The 20,680-nt window shown below is 40.2% G+C and overlaps 1 protein-coding gene across 5 annotated transcripts in view; it reads left to right on the plus strand.

Annotated features, from left to right (window-relative positions):
- Positions 1-20,680, plus strand: part of CAPN6 (calpain 6) — a 55,531-nt gene that overhangs the window by 30,452 nt on the left and 4,399 nt on the right. For all 5 annotated transcript variants that reach the window (XM_003208443.4, XM_010715372.3, XM_010715369.3 and 2 more), the window contains 9 exons: positions 2,350-2,481; positions 2,872-3,080; positions 3,406-3,598; positions 6,936-7,129; positions 9,299-9,376; positions 10,601-10,796; positions 12,466-12,588; positions 14,323-14,525; positions 15,166-15,287. In XM_003208443.4, coding sequence (XP_003208491.1) covers positions 2,350-2,481; positions 2,872-3,080; positions 3,406-3,598; positions 6,936-7,129; positions 9,299-9,376; positions 10,601-10,796; positions 12,466-12,588; positions 14,323-14,525; positions 15,166-15,287 — 1,450 coding nt within the window. The remainder of the gene's footprint in view (positions 1-2,349; positions 2,482-2,871; positions 3,081-3,405; positions 3,599-6,935; positions 7,130-9,298; positions 9,377-10,600; positions 10,797-12,465; positions 12,589-14,322; positions 14,526-15,165; positions 15,288-20,680) is intronic.

Consider the following 20,680-nt stretch of genomic DNA (forward strand, 5'->3'; position numbering starts at 1 on the left):
GAATGTAAGGACTGTGGTGGAAATGGTGAGGCGCTGTCTCTAAGTTCTGCTGTTCCCTGTTTACTTTGGTCTGCAGTGGTCTGTGCACCCTAATCTCACCCATATGTCTGGCATTCAATGCTTACTGCTCTCTGTTTTTAATCTGAGGACTATGTAAGACATGAGGCATATTTCCATTAGAAAAAGAGATAGTTTAATGTGGTTATTTTTGGCAAAGAAAACCAAATAAGGTATTTGTAATACATGGTAGTGCTTAATTTCTTGCAAAACTGATGAAAGCTTTGGCTTCCTATATTGAAAGCAAAGTTTGAACATGTTAATCCTGGAGGGATCAATTTATCCCTTGTTTATTATAATAACATTTTGAAAGGGAAAACAAACTAGAAATCATCATTACCAGACATAAATATGAATTGGATATAAAACTTGACTCTACCCATGATGAATTTGAAATTTTTACTCCCACCATGAAGTGAAGGCCAACTGTCAACCGGTATCAACCTCTGCAGCAGGAAACTGCTTCTTTACATCAGCTGAAATTACCATTCCATATCAGCGTCAAGGCAGGTGAACAAACCTGTCCTTTCTGTTCATGGTCAGATTTCATCATACCCATGATTTTGTTATTCAAATTTTTTAGCAAGATTTGTTAATAAGCTTTGAAACTGTCTCTGACTGAAACTACTTTTAAGACCCACTGGCAGAACAACAATGCCATATAATGATCAGTCATGCCCAGGAGGCATTTAAAATTTTTACCAACTGTTATTTAATAAGAAACGCCTCATACAGGAAAAAAAAACCCCAAGAAACAGAGACACACATTCTTAGAGAAAACAGCATCAGCTTCATGCACTGCGTGCAGTGAGCCACCACAGGCTGCCATCTGCTAACCTCTTCAGGAAAACAGGCTTTCAGCTCAGCACTGACGTTCTTTTTGTTCTCAAAAAATAAGTTCAGATGCCATTGTTTTGTCACAGTCCCATCAAAGGGAAAGCTGAGAAGTTTTGACATGCCTTATATTTTGGGATAATCGTCTGTAATTATCAAAGGACCGTGAGACCTCAACAGGTGAGGAGCACAGCTCCTAATTCTACTGCTAGTAACAAACTGGAGAGATTGCAGTAAGTGTGGAGTCTTCTACAATATTGAGGTGAGATTAGTTATTTTTTCTGCATTTCTAGTGCCAAAGTATGAGATAATTTCCTTCCAACAGTGTTGAAATTTAGGGTTGTTCTTATACTGTGAAAGAACAGAATTTCTTACTGCTTTTCCATCTTCTCAAGTGGTCAGGACAAGCAGTGATTCAGATGGAGATCATCATGAGCAATCTTAGAGCTGGATCTGTATCAATTATGGGATGTTAAGATTGGCTGTTTTCTGAAGTTTTACTTGGCCCAGTCTGAAACTGTGAGGCCTTATGTGTATCAGTTTAGAAGAACCCCTTTTACCAAGAGTTATCAAGACAATATTACTGCAAAAGGCACCCTTGTAGCTTTCCTGTTCGATGATACTTAGAAGTGTTCCTTGGTCTGGAGGCTGTCATTGCTCCCCTTGAGAAAGGCACAGAAAAGGGAAAGCTATGGAGGAGCGGGGAGAGATTACAGCAGGAGTCAACTATGCTTTGGTGACAATCTACCTGTAAATAGAAATGGGGACAGGAAAGCAATGGGAGAGGAGGCAAAGTGGTTCAAATAAGAGCCAAATCAACGAGAGAAAGGAGACCCAGAAACTGTAAGGTACATTTCAAAGATGTATTTTCTACGTTTTTCAGTGCTGGGTGGAGGCGTCACTGCAGCAGCTCATGCTGTCTGCGGAGGAGGGTTGCCAGGATGACAGCCAAGGGACTGGCAATGACAGAAAATAAGCTTTCCTGGTGTCAGCAGCAGCATTTCCTGCTACTTTTCTTGATTTTTTTTATTTTATTTTATTTTTTTGGTCAGAACCTTTCTCTATAATGCTTCCTTCTTCTCCTTTCACTTATTTTCAGCTGCTCATCAGCTTGCCCTAATGTCAAATAACTGAATGCATTCTAGTTCTTAAAGATTAATGCAACTGAGAGAAGAAATAGGAACACTGGACCCAAAAAAAAAAAAAAAAAAGCCGAAAAGCAACTGGCTGAATTCTGACCTTTAGATAAGCCTATATAGTCTACACGTTAAAGGTTTAATAATCCCATATACCCTGACTTGTAAATGTACTCCGTGTCAGAATGCTTTTGAGTTTCCTGTTACAGAAACTTGGAAACTTGGTGTTTTGGCAGGGAGAACAGCACATGTGAATGTGTGGAACATGTGTGGAGAGGGAGAGCTGTGATCATCCCCAGTAATCTCTGATTTGCATTGTTAGGATCTCTGTCAAGACCCTTATCTGTTTGTGAATGGAATCAGCTCTCATGACTTGAATCAAGGCAGCCTGGGGAACTGCTGGTTTGTGGCTGCATGCTCCTGTTTGGCACTGAGGAAGACGCTCTGGCAGCAGGTAGGTGACCAGTGTACTTGCTGCATGAAGAGGCTAATATGACTTGGATGAATGGCGAATGTTGGTGCATTCAAATCCTTCCTTTCATTAAAAGTTCATTTTTTTTCAGTTATGAGACCTCCCTGCTGCATGGTTAAATTGAACACCAAAGAAAAGATGCAGCAAAGCAATGGTCATTCTCTGCAAATCTATTCAAATATTACTTTTCTAATAGTATCTTTAAGATAGGCTATCTTTGCACAAAATTACATCTTTTTCACTGCTTCATCTATTTGAGGTCAGCTGCTGATGAAACTGAATACCAGCCCAGTGCGTGCTTCAGGGCACTCAGCTCTCTGAATAAATCTTAACATAATGATTCAGTAAACTTTCCCTTACATTGTTTCTTAGGTGATTCCAGACTTTCAAGAACAAGAATGGGACCCTAAAACACCAGAGAAATATGCTGGAATTTTCCGTTTCCGTTTTTGGTGCTTTGGAATATGGACAGAGGTGGTTATTGATGATCTGCTGCCAACAATTGATGGGACATTGATCTACTGCCATTCCAATGTGGAAAATGAATTCTGGAGCGCATTATTGGAGAAGGCTTATGCAAAGTATGAGCCAGTTCATTGTCCTTTTAGACCTCAGTACTGTCCCTTCTATCTGCTTATTTTCTCTCTTAGTTTTATCACACTTTCAAGGATTTTAGGTTTGCTCCCAGTAGAGAACCTAAGAGGTTGAAAACTTCAATGCACCTTACTTTAGCAACCCAAAACCTTAAAGACCTTTCCACTCCTTTCTTAGCAAGGTTTTATCTGCAGTTTTGCTTAGTTTTGTTTTCCCTGGTGAGCCACAAATACATTATCTAAATCCATCCAAAGTAGAGCACTTCTAAAAGCACAGAATAAAATGAATTTAAATGTTCTATGTTACCTCAAGGTTGGCTGGATCTTATGAAGCCCTGGATGGAGGCAGTGCTGCAGATGCAATAGTGGATTTTACTGGAGCAGTGGCAGAATCTATTGATTTGGTACAGGGAAAATACAGTGAGACTATTTCAGAGCAGATGAAGCTGTTTGAAGATTTGCTGAAAGTGCATAAAAGAGGCGGGCTGATCAGCTGTTTTATCGCGGTATGTATGGCGAGCTGGATTTTTGGAATTTATTTTAATGAACTTTCTTACCTGGAAAAAATGTTACTACTAGATAAAAGTATGTTCTGTGTGACCTTCATTTGTATGCTTTGGAAAAAGCTATCAAGTTGCCAGTGCTCTCATCCAAATACAATTCTGGGAGTCACCAAATAGAATCACAAAGCAGTTTGTGCTGTTGGCCACTTTACTCTGGATCTGAAATACCATTGTTTGTCAATGGTCATAGTTGTGTATTGACCCAAGGTTAATGCACCTAGATTGCCCTAATTTACAGGTCAGTTGGCAGCATTCCATTTCTTTACCACTTAGGGGAATTCATTTCACAGAATCACAGAACTGTAGGGGTTGGAAGGGACCTCCAGAGATCATTGAGTCCAACCCCCCTGCCAAAGCAGGTTCCCTACACCAGGTTGCACAAGTAGGTGTCCAGGCGAGACTTGAATATCTCCAGAGAAGGAGACTCCACAACCTCCCTGGGCAGCCTGTTCCAGTGCTCCGTCACCCTCACCTAAAGAGGTTCTTGCGCACATTTGTGCAGAATTTTCTATGCTGCAGTTTCTGGCCATTTTCCCTTGTCCTGTCTCCACACACTGCAGAAAAGAGTCTGGCCTCGTCACTCTGCCCCCCACATCTTAGATATTTATAGACCTGGATCAGGTTCCCTCTCAGTCTTCCTTTCTCGAGGCTAAACAGACCAAGTTCACTTAGCCTTTCTTCATAGGGGAGATGCTCCAGGCCCTTCACCATCTTTGTGGCCCTCCGCTGGACTCTTTCCAAGAGATCCCTGTCTTTTTTGTACTGGGGAGCCCAGAACTGGACACAGTACTCCAGATGAGGCCTTACCAGGGCAGAGTAGAGGGGGAGGATCACCTCCCTCGACCTGCTGGACACGCTCTTCTTAACGCACCCCAGAATGCCATTGGCCTTTTTGGCCATGAGGGCACACTGCTGGCTCATGGCCAACCTGTCGTCCACCAGGACGCCCAATTTACAGTAAACTGTTCTCTCAGCACTAAGTTGCTGAGTCTTCTCAACTCTGGCTGTGAAGATACAATCATCTTGCTAGTGTAACACTGGAGTTGGGATGAAAGGCCAAGATCTGCCTGAATTTCCACATCTGTAAAGCAAAGGTTGCATTCCATTTCCAATGTCTGTCTGTAGTGTGAGTGCCAAATGGACCCTCAAGTGCTGATTCATTCTGAAACTTGCATGAATGTCATGGCTGTTGTGCAATTACCTAGAATAGCAGGAAATAGCTGTGTTTAGAGATTTTCCCCATCTGTAAAGCAAAGCTCATATTTCATTTCCAATGTCAGTCTGTAGCGTGAGTACTAAATGGACCCTCAAGTGCTGATTCATTCTGAAACTTGCATGAATGTCATGGCTGTTGTGCTGTTACCGAGAATAGGAAATAGCTGTGTTTAGAGATGCCTGAGAATCTTACATGTCTAGCTATGCCTGGCCACACACTGCCCTGTACCAGTGCCATGCTACCAAAGACGAACACCTGGTTGCTTGTGGAAAGTTAATTTGAACCTGAGAACTCAGCTAGGATAGGAGTCCTGAACCATCTCTCCCAGCAGCATAAGACAACAGCTCAGAAACAAATTCTTCTATGTCTTTGGTGTTTGTTTTACCTTTGTCACGAGGTCAGAATTTGTATTTAAAAATACAAGTCTGGTTTGCTTGCATTAGGCTGGCAGACCAGACTTACCAGTGTAATTGTTATTAACTGTGTTTATGAAAGAATTCACTGGTCCCAAATGCTGAGTCAGTTCAGTTTCCTAACATGGATCTGTTGTAGGGGTAGACAAAATCTAGGGAGTTGTATTTTAGAAATCAATTAATAAGGCAGTTGTAATCCCTTCATGTCTTCCTGGCATTATATTTCTGCATGTCAAATTAAATGCAGATGTCTCTAAGCTTGATTACGCGGGGCTGTTCCTATTGGTTTAGCTTGACTCATCTACATTTATCACTTTTTGATAGTTATATTGTTATATTTAATCCTTGAGTGGCTTCCTTGCTAACCTAAACACATCATCATTTTCCTTATATTACAAAAAATAGCTCTGATCTTCACTGTTTGGAAGTTTGAACAACAGATGTTTAAATATTTCAGCTAAATAAATAAATAAATGGCCCAAGAAGAAAGACAGCTCAGCAGTTGAGAAAGGCCTGGAGGATAATAAAAACAGCAGAGAATATACAGACTCCTGCGCTGTGAAAGAGTCTTGTTTGCTTTTAGTTGTGAAAAATGCAAGTGAAAGTGTTACACTGGAGGAAGCCCAAACCCTTTGGAAATGTCTGCTGGTCTTGATGTAACACACATGCTGATTCTTTAGGAGCTGTTGATGGTGAAAGGCAAAGAGGTCTGGGAGAGAGTCTCACACTTGCAAGAGCATCTGTCTTTTCTGATTTTATATAAATTTATCTTTTGCCTTTTATTTTTTTCTGATTTCTTCTCTTTGGGACTGAACACTTTAGTATCAGTGCAACACTTGCCTGAAGAGAAGGACTGGTCTGTTTAGACCAGAGAAATTTTAAAATGGCTAAAAATATTGGAAATAGTACAGTGCATTTCATAATTCTAGTAAGTCTATCTCTCCACACAGAGCAAAGTCTTGCTTGATCATTGAGCTCTTAATTAGACTATTGTGAGTTACACATGAGATCTGCACTGGGTCAAATTTGCCTTTCTTGCTGTCCAAGTGAGTGAGTGTTTGAAGCATATGGATTATGACCCAATACAAGTGAGATTCTGGATATAGTTCATTGCAAAGCTGCCCATGCTGGCATCAGATAGCATACGATCAATCCAGAGGCATAACCATTTGGGTTGTTTCTAGCTCAGAAGCAACATTATAGCACTGCCACAGCTTTACTTTTCCCGCTCTCCTGCCCAGTCTACATGCTGCTCAAAAACAATGCTACACTGACTTTATAAAGGGCCAGTCATTCACGTCAGCTCCAGCATCTGTATTTGATACTGTTTTTCTGGTTCTAGGTGTACTTAAAAGATGTTGTTTTGGATATGTTAAATTAAATTGTGTTCTTTTTTGGTAAATTGGCAAACTTTATGTATGCTTAGATCTGCATTTCACTGAACCTAGGCATCCAGCAGGACAGTCTACTGCCTGGTCTCTGCTGGTAACCAGGCTTCTTGTTGAAGTCTATGAGAATCAAACCCAGTTTCTAAGAAATCCTGCAGCTCTGTTAAAGAAAATTAGCCTTCCCTGTTCTGCCCCTTGAACGTGTAGATGTCAAACGTCTTCAATGACACGAGTTCTCTTTTTTGTCTTTTTTGGTGCTGAAGTCTTCCTCTGGAAGAGCCAATGAGGTGGAGGCAAAGACAGGTCTCGTTGCTGGTCATGCCTACTCAGTGACTGCAATTCGGAAGCTGCACCTTGGAGAAAGTCTGACGTTCTCTTTTAACACAGAAAAGCTCTTCATGGTCAGGCTGAGGAATCCCTGGGGAAATAGAGAGTGGAATGGTGCCTGGAGTGACAAGTAAGTGCTGACAATCCAGTGTTAAAAGAACAAAATTGTGTTTAAGGCTACCAGAAGCTGGACTCATTATTAAACACAAAGACATAATGACAGCCTGCAGTGTTCAGTGAGATCTGAAATGTTCTGTCATCTTTTTCCATTCTGTGAGCACATCCACATATAAATTTCTGGACCTTAGTATACATCGTTCTTCTGGCCCACTGGATCTTGAGTAGAAAAATAGCCCACGATTAAGGTGATGAGTCAAGAACACGAGGTTTGTTCCCAGCTTCACCACTGAGTTTGTTTGTGACTCAGTTTCTCATCTGTAATTTTAACTGCTGGGGATGATATGAATCTTTCGTTCTTAACAAATTTAAGCAGCTGGTGAAAAATGCTGTAAAATTACCATATTCATAGTTTCTTGAGCTATTTTATATTGAGTTTTTATACGGGCTGTGAGATCGGGATAAGACTTGAGGTACTTAACGCCTTCTTTGCCTCAGTCTTTAATAGTAAGACTGTTTGCTTCCTGGGCACACAGCCCCTTGCACTGGAAGATAGGGATGGGGAACAGAATAAGCCCTGCATGATCTATGATGAGATGGTTTTGGACCTGCTCTGAAAGCTGGACACTCACAAGTCCATGGGGCCAGATGGATTGCACCCTAGAATGCTGAGGGAGTTGGCGGATGTGGTTGCCAAGCTACTCTCCATCATCCTTCAACAGTCCTGGCTAACCGGGGATGTCCTGGTGAACTGGAGGCTGGCAAATGTGATGCATGTCTTCAGAAAGGGCTGGAAAGATTGAGGGGGCCAAGGTAAACTGTATGAGTCTCAATAGGGCCAGGTGTTGAGTCCTGCATTTTGATCACAACAGCCCCAGGCAGCCCTACAGTCCTGGGGAGGAGTGGCTGGAAAGCTGCCTGATGGAAAGGGACCTTGGTGTACTCATGGACAGCCGGCTGAATATGAGGCAGCAGTGTGCCCAGGTGGCCAAGAAGGCCAATGGCATCCTGGCTTGTATCACAAATGATGTAGTGAGTAGGACTAGGGAAGTCATCCTGTCCCTGTACTTGGCACTGGTGAGGCCCCACCTCGAGTACTGTGCTCAGTTTTGGGCACCTTAATACAGAATAGACATGGAGGTGCTGGAGCAGGTCTAAAGAAGGGTAACAAGGCCTGTGAAGGGCTTGGAGAATATGCAATGTGAGGAGCAACTGAAGGAACTGGGGCTGTTTAGTGTGGGGAAGAGGAGGCTGAGGGGAGACCTTATCACTCTCTTCAAATACCTGAAAGGTGATTGCAGTGAGTGAGGTTGGTCTCTTCTCACTGGTGACAGGACAAGGGGAAATGGTACCAGGAGAGGTTTAGGTTGGATATCAGGAAAAACTTCACAGGAAGGGTAGTTAAGTACTGAAATAGGCTCCCCAGGAAGGTGGTTGAGTCACCATCCCTGGATGCGTTTAAAAACTGTTTGGATGTGGTGCTCGGGGACGTGATTTAGCAGTGGCTGTTAGAGTTAGGGTAGTATGGTTAGGCTGTGGTAGGACTTGATGATCTCAAAGGTCTTTTCTAACCTGAGTAAATTCTGTTTTTCTATGAAAATAGTATGTCTTTTTTAACTTAAGCCCTTGTTGTTCTCTGCTAGGTCTTGTCTGAGCTGTCACTCTTTCCAGAGGATACTGATATTGGCCCATTGTTTTTTAGCCTAACAGAGAACTGAGAATTTCCAAATTAAATTGAGAATTTCCAAATTGGTAAAGAAAATGTCGCTTATGACTAGCAACCTCTTTCCTTTAGCTTGAACTTTATCTTCCGTTCAATACGCTCTTGATTAGCAAATCCATGTTTCTTTAAAGATCTTTTAAGAAATTGAGTCAGTCTCATATGACCTTTCAAAATAACTCTTTAATTGTCCTAAGGTAGAATATAACAAAGGAAATCAATGAAGTTCTGCTCTAGTTGTGCCAATTTGCTGTTCACCTCTTTTATTTCTAGTATCTTTCAAATCAGTTAATGATTTTAAACTTCTTCTGTAAGCCATGTACCCTTTTCTTTAATATAATCTACCATTTATATTCCAATGTTATTTTTATAAAGAGGGACCATGAGAGAATTTTACTTTTAATTGTTTTTCCAGATAAGAATATTTAATTTTATTTAGTAAATCTTTATTTTTCTTTCTAGTTCTGAAGAGTGGAAGAAAGTCAGCAATTCGGAGCGTAAGCGTCTGGGACTCACTGTTGAGAATGATGGAGAGTTCTGGTGAGTGGGAGTCATGTGGAGGGGTTGGAAATAATGGCTACATTGAGTAATCACAATTATCTCTGCAATTCAACAGCTTCAAAACAACTTTCCAATATGAATAATAGATTATCCAGTTAGCAAAAGCTCTTCTTCTTTTAAACTCCCAAAAGATTACAGAGAAAACAGAGGAAAAAAAACCATACAAACAGATTCAAAACCAGTAGAACCAAATAAGTAGTTCTCAGTAAATACAAGCTTCAAACCCCTTCAAAATATTTCAAAATATATTATCTACATTTATGAGAGTCACTTATAATCCAAGATAAAACATATACTGGTTTACATGACAGAACACCAAATATTGAACACACTGTCAGTTTTGGTTAGTGACTAACTGAGTCTATTTGTAGAATTTTTAGGTCAACCAGGACGAAGGTGCCAGTAAATGCAATTGCAGCAAATGAATTTTGGTGTTTGTCAGTTTTTTCCAGTGCAGGGAAAGGAAGTGTCCATTTTCTACAGAATCTGCAGAACTCAAATCACTTGCATCTTGCTTAAAAACTCAGATCCAATAAGGCAGTCCAGCAGCTTCTTCAGTTGATCATCAGTACTGCATCAAATATGCTAGTAGGGCTCAGTATGGAAAATCTTCTGTTTTACTTTGTCAGAACTGGCAAACAGAAGTCCACCTGTAGGATTTGGTCCTGGTAGCACTAGTGGGCCAGTACGCTATGGTAGTCCAAAGATACCAACCTGTTCTCTTTTACAAAAAAGGAGCAAATATTTTCTAACTGTCCTGAAATCCAGCCTGTTACCATGGCAAATGGAGCATTGAGATGCTGTAAACTATATCCAGAGCATTTAGGTTTTAATCTTGTTCATGAACAGATGTAACAAGGACCATAACAGTGTTCTGGAGGAGTGGACAGTTCTTTGATTGCAGATGATCTCCTTTCTCTTTGCAAAAGCTGAAGTTATCAAATCCAGCCTGGTAGATACAACCGGTCATTTTGGCTTAATGCTCTGAGGTGATAGTTTTTAAGTGAAGTTCTAAGATAGTGTGATTGTGGCTTCATGAGTATTTCCACATGGAGAGGTTTCTGGTGAATCTGTCCTCTGGAAAGCTAAACAATGCCTGCTGTTAAATTACTGGAAGATGTCATGTGTTATTGTGGCTCTTTGGGTGAATAGGACTGTTTACTTTTAAATAAACCACGATTTTCCTGGTGTCCTTTGGAATAGGATGACCTTTGAGGACTGGTGTAAGAATTTCACTGATGTGGACATCTGCCGGATTGTAAATACGTCCTACTTCAGTATCCACAAGACCTGGGAGACAAAAATGATGCATGGGGCTTGGGAAAAGAATTCAGACCCCCTGCTAAATCGCTCTGGCGGATGCTTTGATAACATAGAGACCTTCCTTCAGAATCCCCAGGTGAGAGTCGCTACTTTGCACAGTTTTGAAGTATATCCACTTAACAAGAGTTTTTGAAGTAGATAGAGAAGCAGTTCTTCACTCCTCTGATTAAGCATCGGTGCCTTCTTTCTAGAAGGTGATTTTATTCAGATATTCCCATGTATTAATCTGAATGTATTCCATGTGCTTTTGTCTGGGCCTAGTTGTAAGTGTTTAGCTTTAACGGAGAACAAAGTATAATTGTTACGGTTGAGTGCAATGCCTGGTGTAATGGAAGTTCTTCTTATTCCAGTTGTCTCTAGGCTAGTTAATTAAAAGTCTTCAAATGGGAGTGCTGAAACACATTTATGTTAAGCTTAGGGCCATCATAAGTTACTATGACACATACTACTGCAGTCTGGAGAGACGCTCTGTTCTCCCTCTCACTCTTGACACTGAAACCTCTTGTGAGGTTCATCTGTATTGAGGGGGGCTTTGACACTTCCAGTTCCATTAAAGCAAGTGAATTTAAGCCGCCAAGTATGTAGGCATCCCTACAGCCACCTGCTGATTTTCAGGTTGGTACCTATTAGGACAGCTAAAATGTCATCAGTTCAAAGATCACCGTAGTTGCACACCTCTCATCAGTCCAAGAGAGCTCTCTTGCACTCTTAATGCTCCCCTTCCACACCTCTATTTGCTCAAGGACACCCTAGGCTGTCTGACAGTATAACACTGTCTACAGTTCAGAAGGGATAAGAATAAAAATGTGTCTGACTGCATGTCTCTGCATATTTTTATATGCAGAAGGAAAGAAATTAAATCCAGAGTGAGATATTTTGAGTGTTTAATTCTTTATCATATACAGAAACACCCATCGCATGTTTTTCATCTACATAAACCCCACAGATTCACTTTTGAACTGATCTGGTAGAATTGCTTTAGTACTGTATTCAATTCAAAAATCGTTTATTGAGATAGGAATTGGTGCTTAAGCTTGAAATAATTTGCTTTGATTGGTTTTAAACCCAGGTCGATTCAAGTTTAAACAGTCTGGATATAAGATTTGCATGTTAAAGATGCAGGAGGCCTTCTTAGTCCTTCTAAACTGTGTGTTCCTAAGGTTTTCAGAAAATCTGAGAAATACCATAATTAACATTCCTGTCATTCTTATATTAAATAGAAATTGTAGATGCAAGAGTAGAAAAAAATTATTAACATTTGGAAGATATCTTCCTTTGCAGGTCGTGTATGAAGATGATATTTGATACTTACTGACCCTGTTTAGATACTCAGCTTAAGAGAATAATCTAAAATGAACAAGGACCCAATCTGGAATCTACTGGTTTATTTTTTTTTATCTCACTCCTGATTTACATATATCCAAATGAAAGTTTCAGAGCAGCTCTTCCTTTCTGCTGCCTCAACAGTTATTTTTTAATACTGTCTCATGCTGCCCTGTTAGGCAATTTACCTGTCTTTTTTTTTTTAATTGTGTGCTTTTGTGGTTTTTTTTGTGTGTTTTTATTTTTAATTAGTATTAATTTTCAGATGTAAATTGCTGAGAACGTGTTATGCATAACTTTCCTCCTACCCTCAAATGTGTTTTCAGTTCCCTCCTTTTTATGCATTCATTTCCTTGGTGATAGCTTTATCCTCTGTCTAATAAGGCTTTTTTATCAGCTTACTCTCCTCTCTCTTGTTCTAGTACATCTTTGATGTTAAGAAGACAGAAGACAAAGTGTTGATCTCGTTACAACAGGAGGATCGGCGCAGGAGCAAAAAAGTAGGGAAAGGAGACAACATCATCATTGGTTTTGAAATCTTCAAGGTAGGCAGCCATCTGCACAACTGGTTCAGAGTTTGTTCTGAAATCTTGTTTCATTCTGGCAAATGAAATCTTTGGCAGATAGAGGCATGACTATCACAGAGGGATCTGGCTCTCCTCTCCACAAGTTCTGTGTGTATACTGGATTCAGTCACTACATCTGACATTAGACAGACTATTTGAACTGCACTGAATTTAGTTCAGTGCAAACTCTATTTGAAATGAAGGAGTGTAAGTCATTATTACCTACTGCAAAAGAATTCTAAATGTTCTTTCATTATTCCAAACTTTGAAGAGACAGATTGTTTGTTCACAGAAAAAAGTACTAATGCTTGAAACATGGAGGTTTTATTTCCCTGTCTCACTGGAGGCTCCTACCTCCATTCCACCAGCAAATACAGCCAAGTGAATGAGTTCTGAAAGTCTGCAGTTTTTCTTTTCCCACTTAGACAAGTCAAAAGTATCGAGCGATTTCAAAAGCTGGAGTAGTGAGTAGGAAATGAGAACATGTGAAAAGAAGCCAAAGGGATCCCAAATAGTAATTTAATTACTCTCCTAAGGCAAATTGTGTAAAATGAAAACACAAGGACTAAAAGCAGAGGGAGAAAAGCAAGAGAAACAGCTATGCATCTGCTTTTTCACCGAGGAGAGGGATTATTTTATAATCCCTTGCTATAACTAGTCGGACTGCACTCAGGCTATGGCCCTACTTCAAAAATAGTCAGTTTTTAACAGTCAGTCACAGCTGTTGGCATCTACATCACACCTGTATGTTTGACAACCACCTGCTTACCAAATGTATTGAAAACTGTCAATCTAGAAAGTAGCATAATCTCCCCATGCCTTGCTCATGTCTAGTGTGTATCTAATTGCTAGGAAGCCTTGGAAAAGAAATTGCACCTTCAGAAAAATATCGGTGCTCTGTCTTTTATTTCTGTTCAGTAATTTTCTATTTTGGAAAAGTTGGAAACCACCAGATTTGTTAATACAGCTATGGGCCTTCAGAGGACCATGCCATAAATTATCAGAAGACAAAAGAGAAATACCAGAAAAGAATGTAGGGCTGTGATCGCTCACAGGAGAATAGGTTTATGTTTTAACTGTGCTGTGGCAAACATTAGTTTCCTGAAGAGCATTAATATTTAAGCACAGCTTCACAAAACAAAATATAAATGATAATTCTCTAGCTCTTTTTTTTTAATTATTTAGGGAAGGACAATGTAAATATGTCTGTGTGCATCTGTTCATGTGCCCTGGATTGAGAGTTTGCAATATAAGACTGAAAGGCTGTATCTCATACATGGAGTACAGCATGCTATAGAGAGCAGGCAGATAAATCTCATCCTCATCTAAGATGGCAGTGTAGCTTAGCAGTTGAAGTCCTTGGAGTGTGCATGCATCTCTGCAAATATTCAAAATTCTGCAGTAGCATAATGTCTGTTAGCGGACAAATGTCTTTGCCAGTCTCAAACTATCACCTCCACTTAGGGATGTCTGAGTACATGTATATACCAACACAGTGAAGTGCAAAACAGCACTGCTTGGGAGCCAGTGTGGGCTAGCATTGGGAGCACTGAGTTGACTGTCAGGAGTCTGTCTGTGTCACAACTGCAGTAGTGAACTGTGACAAACCACACTATTTTTTCTGCCTGTGAAAGGCTGCATGATACGCAGGGAAAATCCTGCCTGCTGTCTCTCTTCCTCCTTGCTAACCTTTATATTGCTCTGTGGTTGTAGGTAGAAGGTAACAGAAGCTATCGACTACACAAGCTGACTGTGCAGGAGAGAGTAGCCACATCTCCATACATCAATACACGCAATGTGTTCTTGAAGAAGATCCTTAAGCAAGGCCGTTACATCCTTATCCCAACTACATATCTTCCTGGCATCACTACAAAGTTTATGCTGAGACTCTTCACTGATGTGCCATCAAAGCTCAGGTACTCTGCACTCACAGTTGCAGGAGATCTTCCCTTGCTTGTATTGGCTGCACCTTCTCGAAAATCGTTGCCCTCAAATATTGTTGACTCACTAGCATGTATCGCTTCAGAACTCCAGAAGGTGTCCTTTGAGATAGCCTGGGTCACCTCCAAGAATCTCCAGGTGGTCTACTGGCTTTTGTTGTGCTCAAGACATTTTTGCTTGGTGACTTAAGAACAACTGGAACTCTTGATCTTTTAATCTGGCTTCTGTAGTTGTCTCAAGTTTTGGTGCAGAACTCTGAGTGTTGGTACTTGTTGGTATAGCTGACTGTCTTTAACCAATCTCATTTGAAACTAGTGGTTATCTGTGAGGGCAAAACTAGTTCTTAATAGAACTAGGCCCAATGAATTTTTCTCTTGCTTTTGTCTTGATATTACTTTTGTTTAAAAAAAAAAAAAACCTGCCATTTTTGTTTTGCAGTCATACAAGAAATGAAATACATGTAGTGTGGTTTGCTTTGTTTTTACTTCAGCAAGTCTGTTATTCCTGTACCACAAATTTGCAACAAATCTCAAGTTCAGAAAAGGCCAAAAATACAAAACCATTGATAGTCTGCTTGAAATTCATTGCTGCAATTGCTTTGCCTTGATTTTTCAGAGAGCTGATGGCAGATAAGCCTGAAATGACATGTTGGAGTCTTCTTTGTGGCTATCCATGCAGAATCACCCAAATCAAAATCCACTCTGCAGAAGGCTTACAGGAGCAAGATGGATCAAGTGGTAAGTGTAAAACAAGACTGGAAGAGTGGAAAGGGCTTCGTCCTCCAGAGCAGAGCTAAGTTGGCATGTAAGCAGTCAGAAATTATCCAAACAAATTGTTTTTTTTTTTAACACATTGTAAGATCTGTTCAAAAGGAGAGCTCAGATGAATAAGATGATGTAAACTGGCAAGAGTCATGTGTCATCTATCCTGTGCAGATGGACTGTAGTAGCCAGTCTCTCCCGAGAAGCTTTTTGTAGGGATTAGTAAGAAATTAACTTTTTAGGGGTATCTGTTTTCTGAATGGAAAAATCCAGGGAGAATGTTGAATAGCACATGTGAATACACATGTGGTGTATTACACTTACCTCAGTGATATCATTCATAGCTGTCAGAACACTTTGCTCTTCGTTACCACAGCTTTAATAGCACTTCAGGGGAAGAAATATGGTGTTTTGTAGGTACACTACAAGGGGAAGAGGTTAAGTTACTAGTACAAGGCTGTGTGCCTACACATTGAAGGAAGTGTCCTGAAACAAGAACACATAAACGTCTTTCTGGTACCTGATGTTGGCAGTTAATTAGGAAACATGTCCAGTTGTCATTTACTTCTTCATTTTCTACTCCTATTCTCCATCTGTTATCCTTCACTTTCCATCACCATGGAATAGAAGACCAGCACTAACTCTTGGGAAGAGAGAATGAGAAATGAGCAGAGATAATACAGTGAACTTGGAACAAGCTGATGAAACATCAGCTGTTTGGTCTGGATAACTCTTCAACCCCCTTTACTTTAAAATGTGAAACTCAATTTCTTTAACTCTTTGTGGTAAAGAAATCGTTAGACCTAGACCTTCAATACAATTCATCCTGAGACTTGTGGAGCAACTGTAAGATTTCTCCCACTAGCTGGCTACAATTCCCTTTTCATAGTTGGTCCTTGTACCCACTGAGTGGTGGGTAAATCTACTTTTTATTGCACAAGTCCCCTTCTGTTAACTCTGGTTGTCTCTTCAGGGGACAGGAATGTTGAATGGAAGAAATGTAGGGCATTGCTTCAGTTCATTTGACTTGTTACTTCTCTTGAAAAACATGAGCTACAGACACCTCAGTCAAACAAGCAGTACAACCCCATGTTCTCAGAAAGGCAGGATGCTTGGATGAGATAAATGAAGGGGCTACATGTGACAGAAATAGCAAAGCAGTCCTTTGAAAAGAGGGAGTATGTACTTGTGTTTGCCCTGTGAAGGACATTTCCATGTTTTTTTTTTTCTCCTCCATTTAAAATTCCTTAGACATTTTTCTTGAACATTCCCTGCAATAAAGTAATGAAAGCCAATTCTCCACCCTTAGCATTTCACAATCCTTAGCACAATTACAATCTTGACAAGATCATTAAAAACAATTGCCTGCAGCTGCCAAAGGGCAGGCTTCAGCTCAGAGAGCGTTGTCAGACTCGGTGCATTGTGACACAGACCTCAGGAATATACAAATGGAACATAAAACTGATGTTTTATAATAGATAATAAATACTCCATAGCATAGCCCAAAACACTGTTAGGAGCCAGTGCTACCACACATATTCAGGTTGAGCAGAAATATCTTCCGTTCTGATTTCAGCACCCAGAACTGGGCTCATAACTGCCCTGACAAAAGTGAAAATGTGCACTATAGTGGGAAGATCTGTGTACAGGAAATGGGCTCACAGAATTTGTTTAAACATAAGCAAAATCGGAACACAAAAGCCTAAATGAATCTTATTGTTTGCCTTTGAATAAAACTTCACCAAAAATGTAAAAATATTTTCCTTTTGTGTCAGCACAAAGATTTTGGCAAAAGCCTTTGTCCTTTTTTGGCCTGCAGTACCATTCATATGGCACTGAAGGAAAACTGAGATCATTCTTTCCATCAGCATTCCCTGTTACCTTGAATTCTGCTGTGAAATCTATTTGAATCTTTCTTTATCAGCATTGTTTTTCCTTTAAGATTCTCTAACTCACAGGGTACATCCATAGATTATCTTACAGATTGCCACATCTCATGGCAGAAACGGAGTAGATAGAGTGCATAAATAAAAAATCATTAAGTCAAACATGCACATTTGTGCTATACATTAAAACCAAGCTGTGCAGTGACAAGAATAACACCAACAACTGCACTCTGCCTTCTGAGGTTGTTTTGCAGGGAAGTTTGCAAAGTTTCTGATTGATACTGGATTCCATTTTTAGTAAGACAAAAAGTAAAATATGGCACACGTTTCTCACCTTTTTTTTTTGGTACATTAAAATACTTGAATGCAGAAATTCCTTGAAACACAGTGCACGTGTGAACTGTAAATATACACTAAAAAGTAATGAGTTAATGTATTCTGAGATTGTTTTCTACTACTGTGCAGAGGAAATCAACTCATTGTCATCTCTCATCTATTTGTCATCTTCCATCTCTCTGTAGCTTCTCTAGATTCATATCTGTTCTGTTTCCCATATCTCAAGGAGAAATAGCAGCCAGGCAATCAAAAAAGATGCGCCTGCTTGAGGATTTTGAATCATATGTCCCAGAACTGAGTTTAGACCTCAGCCACATGGGTAGTTACCAAAGTAAGCCACTCCTGGAGCATTTCCATTTCCTAGTGTGACCTAGAGTTAAAAGTCAGCAGCAACCTCCTGTATAATCAATATTGTGAGCTGACACAAAATGCCACACGGCAGTTTCCATCTGGAGATACAAGTAGAAGTTTCTCTTCAGGTTAGACACGATGAATGTTTACTCACATAGGAAACAGGTAGATTAAGTGATTGTGTATGCTGCTAAGAGAGCCTCACACACGCACATTACTGTTACTCATTTTCTGGTGCAGATATTGATGGTAACTTGTTTCCATGTGAGCTGCTGTGTCTGATTATCCCAATGCATTTTACACGGGTTTCCTGACTTCTTCGTCTACCTGTGTACTTGCATCTCAGCTCTCAATCTGCTATTTCCTTATGCTCAGTCTCTGTCATCAGTTAGCTGTATACCCCTTGGCCAGATTGCCTGCCTGGTTTGAGTAAAGCATTGCTACCATCCCTTAGCAGAGAGAGAAGGTAGAACTGAATGATCATGAAGGATTATATTATTCTTTCCGAAGCTTCTGAGAACTAAGGCATTTTATTACTTCTCTGTGATAAATTGTGTCCTCAAAACATCAGAATATCTCTATACTCTGAATTGGTGTATGGGGATGTGGAAACTAAAAGGACTGTGTACAGAGGTACCTTTTTTTGATACATCTTGCTTAGAGTGATTTTAGATTTGAATGCACTGTTTATCACATCAGCCCCTCACTGTCATATGAGAGTTGGGCTTAGCACAAATTTCTGAGAAACTACTTAAACAAAACTGCAAGAGAATGAAGATTACATAGCAAGTGCACTCCTAGCCTGGCTCGTAAGCTGCTTGTCATCAGAATCCTGTCCCCTGACAGAAGAAGGTTGTTTAATCTCTGTTATAAATGTTTATTTAAAAGCTCTTCCTTGCTGCTGTCTTTAATCCATTGTCCTGTCAGGAAAAAGTAATGGATGGTTTGCTGCTAGATTAGCAGATGAATCTAGCTGCCTAGACTCAATTCTGAACACATATTGGCTGCTTCTCTTGGAAGTACCTCACTCTGAGTTAACTTGTGCTGAAGTTGATCCAGCTATTTGGGAGCCAAGTAAAGTGGCAGATTTGCAAGAAGATGAGGAAGTGCAGTGTGCTTGGATTTTAGTCTGCCTGTCATTCCCAAGTCTGTTTTAAAAATTGCTCTCCCTACTGTCTGTCGCACTCTTTTCTTAACAGCTTACCTTCTGGAAAAAATCATCTTTACATTACGCCTTTCCACTGGAATTCCATGCTGAATTCACATGTTTAATGGCCTTTCACCATTTCTTTTCTAAACTATGTATTGTGATCCTCTATATATGATATCCCTGGTAAGGAGTGTATCTGGTGCCTTTAATGGCAGATGCCCTGGGAGTAGTTCAAGAAATGGAAGGAGAGGGCAAAAACAGCTGATAGATGTCCAGACAAAGCACAGGAAAGCTTGAATCATATATATGACTGAGAACTAACCTATTGCACTGCCAGAATGGTTACCATAATAGAAGCTCAGGTTGTTCTCCTTCCCAGCTTGTAGTGAATGCTAGGATATTGCTTTTCCACATTAGTAGCCCCTTCTGCGTTGTCACTGTACTGCCTAGTGCTGCAGTTACCCGGGCCAGCAGTAGCTGAGAACATTTCTAGTTTCATTCCACATATGCAGCTCTCCCAGTTCTTTCTTTTCTTCTAGACTTAAAGCCATTCTTCCTGCCCCATCCCTCAAGGTGTTCAAGGCCAGTTGCATGGGGGACTAGGCAGCCTGATTTGGTTGGGGGCAGTTCTGTCCCATTCTATGATATAAATGGCAGTTCAGCAATGCAATCATGAGGTCATGCTGTGCAAGTACTTTTAATGTCTGTCTTCTGCCTGCCTGTTTTTTTTTCTAGCTCATTCTGAGAATTTTAATCTGTTTCTTTTGAATGTTAGCTTTCCTCTTCTATTGACTTAGCAAGTCCCTTCATTAACAGTTCTGCAATCCAGAAAATTTGCCTGTTAACTCTTAAAGTTCTATGTTTTTTCCCTACCACCTTTTATGCCCTGTATCTCTTGATTTCAGTTAATGATCAGATGTTGCTTTGCTTGTAACCTATGGCTGTTTCATGCAAGACCCCATTTTATTCAGGTCCATTTTCCAAATCTCTCAGCGAATGGTGGAGCCCTTCCATCACTGGGTACACTCGTGCCCCAGAGCTAAATCCACACCTTCAGTGACACAGAAAGTAATTGCCTCCCAGAAAAGCCAATACATTGGTACCTGCTGTAGAAAGTGTGATATGTTGTCAGGGTAACAGGCTGCTACATGTCTGGCCAGATGTAATTGCAGTGCAGCATACGGAAAAATCTTTCTTTCTCATCAATGTAAGGAACTCCTTCTGTTTTTGATGTAGCTGCTATGTGGTTTGTTTGTGTGAGCTTTTTGAGTGATATGTTTGAGGAAACTAAGCTGGGTATGAATTATTTAAAAATGAAAGCTGCCTTAAAATGTTGCTGCCTTATGGCTGTCATTCCACTAGTGGCACTTTCAGGTAGATGGTCAAAATGTGTGTAAGAAATGATCATGTGTCTGACTTACACTTATGCACATTCAGTGGGCTTATTTAAAATATGTATTGCAAAAGTAGAAGGGGGTGAAAAAATAGATACGCTAGAATTAACACTAAGAATAGATAGAAATACTTGCATTGAAATACAGAAAAATGTAGCACTTATGTTTAATTAAAAGTAAAATAGAGTGGTCTGTCCCATTCCAGGATAAAGACAGGTGGTTTTTTTTTTTCTTTTTTTTTCTCAAAGCAAT

This window comes from Meleagris gallopavo, chromosome 9 (genome assembly GCF_000146605.3).
Source record: "Meleagris gallopavo isolate NT-WF06-2002-E0010 breed Aviagen turkey brand Nicholas breeding stock chromosome 9, Turkey_5.1, whole genome shotgun sequence".
Lineage (NCBI taxonomy): Eukaryota > Metazoa > Chordata > Aves > Galliformes > Phasianidae > Meleagris > Meleagris gallopavo.